The 12,519-nt window shown below is 43.7% G+C and overlaps 1 protein-coding gene across 6 annotated transcripts in view; it reads left to right on the forward strand.

Moving 5' to 3' along the window:
• The window catches only part of LOC309880417 (tolloid-like protein 2), a 118,616-nt gene that overhangs the window by 26,997 nt on the left and 79,100 nt on the right, over window positions 1-12,519 (forward strand). For 4 of the 6 annotated variants that reach the window (XM_082765348.1, XM_082765347.1, XM_082765351.1 and 1 more), the window contains exon 2: window positions 920-1,030. The exons of the other annotated variants lie outside the window; for them this stretch is intronic. In XM_082765348.1, coding sequence (XP_082621474.1) covers window positions 920-1,030 — 111 coding nt within the window. The remainder of the gene's footprint in view (window positions 1-919; window positions 1,031-12,519) is intronic. 6 annotated transcript variants of the gene reach the window in all.

The following is a 12,519-nucleotide window of genomic DNA, read 5'->3' on the forward strand; positions in this document are numbered from 1 at the left end:
AATTAATTTGCTGTTTTTCTTTTTCATCAGCTTATGCAGGCTCTGAGTTTTAACTGTTCATAACCTGATTGTTATCTCTGAAGGATCTGTTCCGTTTAGTGAACTGCTTCATCATCTATGCTTCCTTTGTTGAAATTCCACAAACAGTAACTGTACACTGTGCAGCATCATCTGTATTCCAGCATTATCATTTATTTTTTTTACTCAAAAGGTTTCCAGTCTATTCCTTTGAGCTGTGAGTGTTGAGGTATCAGTTTGTTTATTTTCATGGCTTTTGGCTGAAACCCAAGGATTTTTACAAAATTAAAAACTCTGCAAACTTAGGTCAGGTTAACTAACCTCAAGGGAACAAATAACCGGTGTTTCTCCAGCCAAGCGGAAATGGTGGGCTGGCTCTCTGCTAGGCTTTAGACCAGCGCAGTGTGTCTGAGCGCTAACCATGTGCAGTAGGTCCTACAGGCTGATGCTGTAGCCTTTACATTTGCACTGATGAGCTTGAGTGTTTTGCGTTTTTCCTCCTGTCTTTACTGTTAGCCTGGGGATGGTGAGGATGCAATATCTCAGTCAGAACCTGAGCTGCAATGTAGTTCACTCCTTCACACTAACTAGGGAAATATCAGTAATTGCCCCTGTGTAGGCTTTAATGTGCAGTGACCAGTACCACCTTACGGCCTGGTACAGCCACGCCTGTAACAAGACTAACAGGAGGCATCTCTGCTAATCAGCTCCTTTTAAATACTGTCACCTGGCCTCCACTATGTCTACTCTCTCTGTACTTTTAAAGCTGCTACTATATATTATTGCCTTTTTGTGGTCCATTGAGTAATCGCCTTTGAGGTGCGGTATGGTACAGGCCTCATAGGAATTATACTTTCCTTCCAAAATAAAACTAAACTAATTGCAGTTTGTTTCTCTCCAGCTGCCTTTTGGGGAGATATCGCTTTAGATGAAGATGATCTGAAGCTGTTTCAAATAGACAGAACTGTTGACTTAAGAAAGCACTCAGATGGCAACGCAAGACACACTTCAGGTAAGGGCAGCCCAGAGGTGGCGATGCCTTCTTTCCCCTGGTTTTGTTGTTAGGTAGAAAGGAGTTCCCCGTCACTCATGATACTTCTTCACACAGGCAAGGAAGTGCATGTAGAGGGAGCTTAGTTGTGTGGCTGAGAGTGGGATCTAACTCTGAAATTTGTTAAGTAAAATCAGAATCATGATGTGCATAGACGGCAGTGATGCAGCCTTTCTATCTGGCCTGAGGGAGAAGAGTTTAAAATTTACACCACTCATCTCTTCCTGTGAGGATCTATCTCTACAAATTTGTAAGGAAATGTGTTTGAAGTAGGGACACTCAGTTTGGCACTCAATTTGACTCTTACTGTCCTCCCCTCCCTTCCTTTTTAATGTATGATCTTAATGGAATAATGTATTTTTTCAGCTTTTTACCTAAGTGAAACCTATTGAAGTCTAGCATACAGACTACCCTTGAAGTAATGATGCAATCGTCGTTGGTTAACAATCACTGTGATTTTTTAAAAAGCTGATAGGTGGGGTAACATACGCTTATGTTGCCCTCTGCCCCTTCACAGCTCTTATGTATGCTCAGTTTTTGTGCCAGACCAGAGTTGTTACGTGAGTCAAAAGTTCTGCTTTGAATCCATCTCAACAGTCTCTGAAACACTGCAAATGGTTTGAAGGGTGTGGGAGACTTCCCTCAGTATCATTACTTCTACTCCACTTTATGATGGCAAGAGAGAAATGGTTGGAAATCTGAGCTGTGAGAGACACCAGTGGGACTGGAGACAGGGCAGGCCAGGACAACCTTTTTCTTTCTGTGCTGTTATGCTCTTAGGTTAGTACTGTGAAAAGTTGAGTTGAGACTCAAATCAGTGTTTTGTTCAGCTGACCCATGTGCTCATATTGTATCATTCATAAGAACTGGCAGCTGGTTCTGTATCTTTGTGGCTGCCTACCTTTGGTTAGGAGTATCTAAGAGAGTATCTAAGCCCTGGGTAGGTTCTGTTCAGTGCTCTAGCTTCCTCTTGGACAAGTGTGAAAGATGACATCCATCACCCAACACAGATGTATGGTTTTGATGTCAGCATATCTAGTTTAAACTTACGCTGATGCTGAAATTCTGGGCAGAGGAGGTCTGCATGTTTCTTAATATTACAGATTGTTCTCTGTAAGTGCCATTATCCTGCATAGTCGTGTCACTTAGCCTATTCATGTCATGTTTTGAGCTGTGATGTATTCTCAGGTGATAAATGATTAGAAGCTGGTTGCCTTCAGAGCAGAAGGTAAGTCAGAAAATGAGGATTAAGTAGGTGGGACAGGCAGCATTCATCTCTTCCATGTCCCTTTGTCAGTTTCTGAAGTTAGATGAAACTGCTGGGGAAGCAAATCCAAGTGGTGTTTGAATGTATCAGTTTGCTGTGGTGTTTTTTTTTTTTTAGTTGTCAAATTATACACGTTTTTTGTGCTCAGCACTTATGCTGGACAAACTAGCAAATTAACTGAATTTTATAACCCACTGGTCTCCAACAACCGTGTCTCCTGTTGTGTAGTTAGGCTAGTGTATTCCCAGCACCCCTTATTGCCTGAGGCAAAGTTGGTGCATCATGAGATGCACTGCATAGGGGTATTGTGCTGTAGTGCTCATTTGGCCCTGTCCTCATCTCCAGCAGGTTTCATTCATCCTGCTAGCTTTCAACCCTTGGAAGTGCGAGCTGACAAATGGCCAGCCCCTGTGACTGTCACAGTGAGCTTAGCTTTCTGCAGAGTACACATAGAGGGTTTTCTGTATTCACCTGCCCTGCAAGGGGGCTCTCTACAGGGGCAGGAAGGGTTGATTCTTCTCCTGTGGGACTTACTTGACACTCTTGTGAATTGTAAGAGGGTGGTCTACATAGGCATGGCGGGGATTGGGACCCATTCTTCCCTGGGAGAAAGTCTTGCTCTCTGCTCTTTTATTTCCAGTGGGAAGAATGCAACCTCTGTACAGAAACAGTCTAAGACCTTTTATGAGTGGGACCCCTTGAATTATAACATTTCAGAATTTCCTAAAGCTGCTAATCGGATTAGTTGTATAGTGGAGGAAGTACTTAATACGTATGTACAGACACACAGGCTCTTCGTATCTGGGAGCTGCTGTTCTGAACAAGCTATTAGGCCAGGCATTCTTCTTTCCCTGTGTTGTTTCCTTGTCCCCAGAAAATGTTGTTTAGCTGAGAGGAGTGGGAGGAGGGGTGAAAAAAGTGCTACTTGACACTCTTGGGCTGTTTGTAGGCATACATTCTATGAGCTTGTTGCAGGCTCCAGAGGAAGAATGCAGTTTGCATGCCCTGATGAGTGATAAGGGACAGCCTTCTCCAGTAAACCTAGATCTACCTGCAGATGATCTGTTTTTGTAAAGGCTGTGTGTTGGCTGATAAGGAATGAGACTTCCAGATGTGGAAAGGTTTCCCATTCCAGTTCCCCTTTGCCGCCTTCTAGTTATCCTGTCTAGAAAGATAGCTAGTGCCCTTCTCTAGGTCTTTGAGAAAGAGGCAGAGAATCTGGTCTGAGGACAGCCTGGCTTCTGCTGCAGAGCTCTGTGCTGAGCTTAATTTCAGCATGGAGGTGCTCAAACCTTGGTTCCTGCATTAATTTCCTCCTTGCAGAAATTTAGACCCTTAAAACTTGTAAACCTACTTGAGAATGGGATGCTTTTTATTTTGCTGAAGCATCTTTGCCCTTGTTTTGGCATCTGTGAGAATGGGATGCATTGAAATTCATTGTCCCTGAGCATTTTCTCAGTAAACATCAGAGCTAGTATTTCATTGCCTGTGTCTGAGACCAGGTAACATTGTCCTCCTGGTGGAGTTACAGAGCAGGGTCACAATTCCTTTCCCTTGAGGGACATTGGCTGAGTACTCTCTGGAGGTCCCCTTGAAGAATGGTCACATGTGGCTTACAGTTAGGGGTAGCTTTTGCTTTGGTACCCAGCTTGGTACCTTGCTTCAGAGCTCCAGTAATGATGGCTCCCTATGGCCTTGTCTGGATGTCTCTGTCCAGTGTGCCTCGATTCTTTTGTGTGAGTGGTCACACAGGGAATTGGTATTACACAGGAAATTGTACCTCTTGTTTTATGTATTTAAAGTACATGTCAAGACTAGGACATGAAAGTCCTTATTCACATGGGGAGTCTCCTTTCACAGAATCACAGAATCATCTAGTTTGGAAGAGACCTCCAAGATCGTCAAGTCTAACCTCTGACCTAACGCTAACCAGTCCTCCACTAAACCATATTTGTTCCAAAGGAGCTTCCTTTTCAAGCATTTGTTAGGGAGAGCACAAGTGAGGCAGCTGAATACTGCAGAAGGCAGTATCAATAGCATCTTGCATGCAAAGCATCATTCTCAGATACTTCTGTAGCAGTGGGGTTTTCTTCAGACTCTGTAGAGGGAAAGACAGACACAATTACACTATAGCTAAGTGTAGCCCATTTAATCCAAGCAGGTTTTGTGGAGTATGTGTGCTGATCTCCGTCCACTCAGTTAAAACTCTGAGCTGTGAGTTAATAGAAAGTTATTGCAAACGGTGCAGATGAACTCTGAGTGAATGCCACAAGACATGCTCTTACAAGAGAGCTCATAACTACCAACTAGTTCATTTCTCATCTAGACCCTTTCAGGATTCCCCTGAAGATTTATTCCCAATTTTAAACATCCAGTGTAGTTTCTTTCCTCCCTCTATTAGCTTCTCTCCTTTGAACTTAGATCCTAAGGTCATAGAATTGCACGTGTTCTTTTTGTTTGTTGCTTTTTATACTAGTAGAGATTCTGTAGGCCAAATTGTGTCCTCTGAACCCTCCTGTTATTACAACATGTAATGCCATATAAAAATATGCCAAACAGGAAATTTCTCCCTTCTCCCTAAAATGGTTTGCAGCTAGAGGGGTGAAAAAGAATAAGGGATGTTGGTAAAGGGAAAGTGTTACTTTGCATTTAGAATGTTTGATAGCTGCCTCCCTGCCTCTGTGGGATGAAGTCTGCATGTCGTGTTCGCTATGAAAATCAGTTGTTCTCATAGGATTTAGTCCAGCAGAGATACAGTAATGCTTCAAAACATAATGAAACAAATAAAGTGTCTGGAGATCTGCCAGTGGGTGCTATTCTCAGCATGTCCTTCACCAACTCCTTATAATTTTGATGAAAAAATGTCCAACAGCTTATGGTTTTGAAAAGTCTTATAGATTTTTAAGTTTATTGAAAATACTTGCTTTACAATATCAATCGTTCAGAAGAAATTTGAGTCTAAGGTTTGAGGATTCCTGTGCTGCTGAAAATCCACTGATGGCTTTGAAATGTGGGGAAACAAAAAAGTTCACTGGCAGGCTGTGAAACTGCACAGTTGCTCAGATCGAGTCCTCAGGTGCGAAGTGTTCTTCTTTGCTGTATTGCTTTATTTGCTGAAGCATTAGTCACAGAGGAAGAAGGCCTTTTCTTTTCTAGCTGTGCCTTGGGAATGATGTGCCTATTTAATCTTAACGGCCTAATCTAATTTTTTTCAGGCAGTTTAGGGATTAAGTGGAATTTACTGGTATATTATCTCTTTTTCCTGATTTCTGTATCACTGAGGCAACTTTGAGTCCTGAAAGGCACCCCTGTGGGTGAGAAGGGGCAAGTCTGTCTCGTGTTTGTTCTACTTTGGCAAATCAGAAGACAAGGGAGTCTGGCTGCCCTCAGTGCTACCACGCTGTGTTAGACTTGCTGCTGAGGCAGTGACTACATCCTGCTGCAGCCAAGAATGCTTTTCAAGAACACTCAAACTAGGTTTTCTTGGCCTCTGATACTGAGAGATTTTTAGGCTCATGGCTTGAAGGCCTTGATGAAGCTTTCACACTTGCACAGATCATGGGATAGAATAGGTAATACTTCAGATAACAATGTGGTCAGAACGGGGGTATGTATGATCTTGGGGATTTTACTGAAATAACAGTGGGAACTGCCTTTGAACCATGTAAGGTATTTAATAACTCGTGTTGTGACAGGGGCTGCCACGAATGGCTGGAGGCTCTGGTATCAAATTCATGAGCCCAGTGCAAGCAAGTTATTCTCTGGTGAATTAAGCAAAGAGGAGTTCTGAATTAAACTTTCTATTAATAATAGCAGGGAGCTGGTTTGTTGGCACACTTTTTTTTTTTTTTGCACAGCTTTGCAGTTCTTGAGCATTTTGTGAAAGAGCAAAGTAGCTACTTTTACCAGCTCTGCACAAGGCCCACATCTACAGCGGACTGCTTTTCTTTTTTGTGTTTTGGGATGCCTGTGGTCACCTTGTTTCACCCTGTTTCACAGGACTTTTCCTGTTTCAGGACTTGCTCATGGCAAGTACTGTGCATAAACTGCTTTGGGGTATGGAGGCAAACCCTGAAGAAATCTGGAAGGGAACGGAGGACTGTGCAGTGCTGTGGGAGTGCATGCCTAGAAGGTCTGCATGCTGCATGGGGGATGACTGCAGTGCTTTTCTAGTTGCATAGCAGCTTTCCTTTCAAAGTGTGGTGGGTTGGCAGCCACTGAAACATATTTCACTTCTCTCTGGTTACATTACTGAGACAAGGCATTAATTCCCACATAAATTTGGATCGTTTGCAGGACCTTTTACTACAGTGCAGCTCTTAGAAAAGAGCTATATTGTTTAGCCTCAGACTGGAGAATAAGGCTTCTTCACCAGTGGCATGCTTGAGGTGTTCAAAGCAGTCACAAGCAGGACTTCCACGGCTTCATGTTGGGAGAGATTGCTTAGTTTAGGAGCTGAAGGGATTGTGAGATATGATTGACTGATATCCCAGGGAAGATCTGAGCTGTGTTTACCATAACTGGCCAGGAGCAACACAAATACTATGCATGTGGTATAACTCACATCTGAGAGCTCTTCCACTGGGAAATCTTTGGTGAAGGCTGCTTCCTCTTATATGGGTAGAGGAACATCTTTATTCTGGGAGAGCTGTCTGAGGGCTCAGTTCATCTGTGTCCATACTTCCTTTTAGTTTTCCACAACGTGACGTGCATGCTAGGAATATCTCTTTGCAGTCCATGCAGTCTCTAAAAAGGAAGAGGAGTCTCAGCCCATTCTGTGGAAAAGTAGGTGGCACATGCCTGATGCTTGGCCTGATGATAAAGTTTATTTAGCTGTGCCAAATGATTTTTCCATTACTAGCCCCAATGTTCACCCTTCCGAGTCCATTCAGTCAGGGGTTTTACCAGAGAAGGCAACCATGAAATGAATTTCCCATAGTTATGTAGTTTTACAAAGGCAGGGCAAGAGTTCTGCTTTGGAAGAATTGGATAAATCCTCTAGGGCTGAGTGCTCATTTTTTGTGCAGTAAGCCAGTCAACTTTTCTTTGCAGAAAAGCAGATACTGTTTTTTTTTTTTTTTTTTTTTTTTTTTTTTTTTTTTTTTTTCTGTGATCCCAGAATCTTGCAAGCCTGTTGCAGCCTTCTGAAACCTACCAGATTTTCTCCAGCATAAATGTGATAGCCTCAAGGTTCATGACTCTTGGCTGTAGCTGATGAACCTTCTAATTCCTCCTGTGTGTAACGCTGTACTGATAACAAATGCTAATCTTTAGGGTTGATACTTTCACTCCAAATGCATCTCTTTTTGTTTGGTTCTTGAGTGCCATCTTGTAGTCCTTTTGGGAACATGCTGAGGGAGATTTTTCTTTCTAATTGCTGGGGGATGCCCTTTTGCTTGTCATAGGAACATAGTCTGCCAGTCTCGTACCTGTGGGATTTGTCTGTCAGGGAGGCAGTGTCTGTGGGGTGATCCCACAAGCTTCAGGTCTAGAGCACTGGTGATATGTTCTTGGCCATCCAGTGAGCTGTGGCTCAGTTCACAGGAACAGATTTTGCTCTGGAAGGCCTTGCAGCTGATACTTCCAAAAGCACACCATAGGCCAGCTTCGTGCTTTTGGCTGCGCTGTTTTATCCTTTCCGCACTGCTTGCTTCCAGTAAGGAAGAATTCCATTAGTGGTTTAATGTGGGAGCACAAGAGAGGTGCAGAGCAGCAGCTCATTTCGTTGCTTTGCCCTTGTATGTTCAAGTGATTCTTCTGACTTCCTTGCTCCGTGAGCTCCTGTGTGTTGCACATTCAGCTCTCCTGCTCTAGAGATTCCCTGTCTTACTTCAGTCCTCTGTAGCCCCTTGCCCTGAATACAGTATTCTCCTTCCTCATGGGGCAGTTTCACTTTGCCCCCTGCTCAGACAGGGTCCTGTGCATTTGGTCTTCCATTACAGGTTAATACGGGTTCTTCCTTCTTCTATTTACCAAAGAGAGTTAATTCTTCTCCTAAGCTGCCTCCTAAGAAGCTCTCCTTAAGGGATACCTGTGGAGAGCTTTCACATGCTGATAAGTGCTGTCTTAGCTGATAAGTGTTCCCTTACCCTTGCTTCACAAGTGTGTATGGGTTTTTTGTTTGTTTGTTGTTGGTGTGTTTTTTTTTTTTTTCCAACTTTCATACCACTTTGAGGTTGTGGTTTGTACAGTCCCTATGTGTCCTTGAAGTATGATGGGGTGAGAGAGTGGTCCTTGAGTACTAAATAATGGTTGAGCCAACATCAGATGTTAATGGAAGACTGCCAATGACTCCCTAGGCAGTGAGATGCTGTTTGTGATGTGTGTATGTAGTAACAAGAGGTATTCCACCTGTTGCACCAAAAGGTATGTGGGATCTGATTTTCTTTGAACTAGGGAATTTCCAGGATGACACTTTACTTCAGAACCGCTTAGGACAGGCATTACAGTGTTCCTTCATGCAGTGGGCTGTGGTATTCCAAACTCAGTTTATGACAAACAGAGAAATGCTTCACTCACCACAAGAGAAATAAAAGTCTATCTCCTCTTCCCTCTTCGCTTGTGATAAATGTGATAAATGTCCTGCAGGGCAGACTAAAGAAGGTCCCAAGCAGTAAGTGAGCATACCATTTGGCCCTTGCCAGAGCAGAACCTGAACAACACAGCCCTGCTACTTGCTCTGTGTCCCCCTTGGAGTAAGATTTAGTTTTGTTTTGGTTTTGTTTTCCCTCTTGTCTAGGTTCCTGATGGCAACTGGTCACATACACGACAAAGTTTTTTTTGGAAATGCATTGTACCCTGAAATCAAGTTTTCTGAATTTCTCCCACCTGTCAAAATAATTAGTTTCATTTTTGTTTTGCACTCAACACTCAGATTTTCATAGGTTTTTCTTTCTTCTTCTTTTTTTTTTTTTTTTTTAATGATTTTGAGCTCTGAAATTTTGCTCAGATTAAAATGCTGTTAACAAATGGCACTGTAACAAAATTCCCCAGCTATTTCTTTTCCCAGATATATTACTTAGGCACTCTTAGTGGTAAATTTGGTAGTGTTTATCCTATGAATCTAATTCATATGCTTCTTTCAGAAATAAACCAGGAAGATGACAACTCAGTATCGCTCTTGTCAAATGCTGCACATCAGAAATCAATCAGCTTAGATTTTGTTAGTGAGCAGTTAACTTACTTTAAGCACACAAAGACAACTGCAAAAACTGTATACATTGATGCTGTAGTCCAAGCTGCTTCCAAGCAGCCTGTTTCTATAGCTTCTTCTTGTTCATTGTGGTGCCATCACCCGATTTGGGCATAGCTGGAGATCAGAGCAATAGCTGTTACACACTCTCACTGCACAGGCAGTGCCGAATCCCTGTTGCTACCTGCTTGGCTTTGCCTGTCTTTGGCTCCCAGCCCCACAGCTTTGTCCGTCCCCCAGGTTCTGTTTTGGCGAGGTCTCAGGTACCTGAAAGTTGGTGCAAGATGGCATTATTACTCTTTTAAGGAGCCGGGGTAGTCACCATGTAGAGCATTTATAACATCTGATTGCTGTTTGCAACTGTCTTGCTCTTGATCGCTCTTAATTAAATTTTCTTTAGGTCTTGTCTACAGCTGGTGTAACACACTGGGAGACTGTTCCTTTTACTGGTGCCAGAAGAGTCTGAATAGTCTTTTGTGTTTAAGTGGAGGTTATTAAATAGATTTATATTAATTAACTGTGATGCTGGGAACACATGGGCAAATGTACTTGAGGAGATTGGTTTATCCATATGGAAATTACATTGGAAGTTAAATCCATTACCCTAATTGTAAAATTCGACAGCGCTTAGCCAATAACTGTGGAATTGCCTAACTCGTGCATTTGTTTCAGAGCTGGGCAAGTGCCTAATTTCCTTGAATACTTGCTCAAATTAAAAATTGAATTTGCCTCAACTGTGTATGCTTCTTTGTCATTTCTATGAGTGGCTTAGCAATTGAATTTGGAGATAGGAATGGTCAGTGAAAGACTAAGATCTAAGAAGCTATGAGAGGAGCCATTGCAGGATGGTAACTCTGGGAGGCTAGCTTGGATGCTCTGAACTTCAGGCTCTTTCCTTTAAAGCAGGGATGTTGCTGTGCCCACAAAATAAAGTTGCTTACCCCATTCAGTGAAATAGCTGGCAAATCCGAGAAACAATCAGCAGCCAAAATGACTTGATGAATAATAGCAAATAACAAATAAATTAGAAAAAGTTGTAAACTGCTCATGGGTGATTGTGAACAGAAAGGAGTTAGGTTTGTGGAATAAATGTGTTTGCCTCAAGCTGGTTGTTCAGGCCTAATTTGGAAAGAAGGCTGGCGTTTGTAGCTACAGTGGATAAAAAAAAAAAAAAAAAAAAAAAAAAAAACAACTTCACTGCAGCTCCCCTTTTCAAATGGCAAGGACAAAGTATTTATTCAGCTGTCAAGTGGGGAAAGAAAGCAAATTAGTTTTAGGCTGAAATGCTGTGCTGTGTTTGCCGCTGCAGTTCTGAGGCCAGATGGTGACTTGAACAGCCCTGGGGAATGGGTAACAAGTTTCTCTGGGGCAAAGATCACAGGCAAAAGGAAATATTCAGCTTATCCTGCTGTTTCACTTCCTAGAGCTGTTCTGCAGAGAAGATAGTGTGAGATTTAGAAAGCTGTGTCTGTTGGGAGGATTCACTGCTGTTCTTGAAACTGATGGAGTTGTTGAATCCTCGAGTCGGTTTGTGGCAGAGATGCAGAGGTTTGAGAGTTGCTTTTCTACCAATTTGATTCTTCCACTGAAGTGCAGCTGTCCCTGGGCCAGGTTGGGGAACTTCTCTGCCAGCAGCTCTCAGTGCGGCAGTGTGCTGTGGTGAAGAAAGTTCACTTTGCCACTTACACCCCAAGTCCCCCGCTGTCTTTTTTAATGACTGCAAACGGTTCAGACATCTGTTTCACCAAGGAGCTGAGAGATGGCACCTGGAGCGGAGTGGCATCGTGCATAGGTCCACTGTGAAAATGTAGGTCTTGTGCTCCTGAGGCAGTGCTGCTTTTGGTCTGTGACCTGCTGAGGTACCAGCTCCTGGCCTTGCAACAGCAGCAAGCAGCAACAGAAATCCATGCCTGAATGGTTAGCCCCATGCTCAGAGAAGCTCTTTCTCAGGTTCAGGCCTTCTTTGGGCTCCTTTATCTGCATGCCACCTGGAGTTGCTGGCTCAGGTGTAGCTCCTGCTCTGCTTGCTGCCTGTCATGGTCTCGCTCCCCCTGGCCTGCAGAGCTTCCCTGGGTGCCCACTGGGGAGGCTGGTGCCCTGGCTGAGCAGCTCCTGGTGCTGCGGCTCACAGCTGGGGTGGAGGCAGGGGTCTGCTGGGTGTGGGGCTGGAATTGACCTGAGGCTACCCAACGGCAGCCACATCTGTGCTCCCACAGAATCACAGAATTTCTAGGTTGGAAGAGACCTCAAGATCATCGAGTCCAACCTCTGACCTAACACTAACAGTCCTCCACTAAACCATACCCCTAAGCCCTACATCTAAACATCTTTTAAAGACCTCCAGGGATGGTGACTCCACCACTTCCCTGGGCAGCCCGTTCCAATGTCTAACAACCCTTTTGGTAAAGAAGTTCTTCTTAACATCCAACCTAAAACTCCCAAAGTCTTTTGAGCCCCAAGCCAGGCCCCACTTGCCCTATGGTCTCTGTGCTGGCTCATTCCTCAGTTTCCCACCCAGTCAGGGGTGTCCTTTAAATGAGCTCTGCTTGAGCTGGTAGGTAACCAAGCAAATGGAGTGTCTTTACTGCTGTATCTGCTTAGGGTCCTCATCCGTCTGTTAGCTATGGCACAGACCCCATGAGGGAGCAGAAGGCATCAAAAACTCTCCAGGAAGCTACAGGACTGGGAGCGTTTGAATATCCAGGCAGAAGGCAGTCTGGAAGAAAGTACCCCATGCTTGCACCACACGTTCTCCGTGGAAGGAGTTTTAATTGCTTTTAAACAAAATTCAGCTTCCAGTGTAATGTTTTCATTTAGAGTTAATTGTTATCCAGTAAAAACAAGGTAAGGGGAAAACAAAAGGATTAGAAGGGCTTAGTGGGAGGAGAGCTGGCTGGCTGTGCCTGGGAGTCCACAGCTGGAATGGAGCAGGGGGATGCTGCAAGAGAGCACAGAAAGGCTGAAGCAATTAGATTGTGCAGGTCAGAGGGA

Source organism: Aythya marila (assembly GCF_965140915.1).
Source record: "Aythya marila genome assembly, chromosome: 7".
In the NCBI taxonomy this organism is placed as follows: domain Eukaryota; kingdom Metazoa; phylum Chordata; class Aves; order Anseriformes; family Anatidae; genus Aythya; species Aythya marila.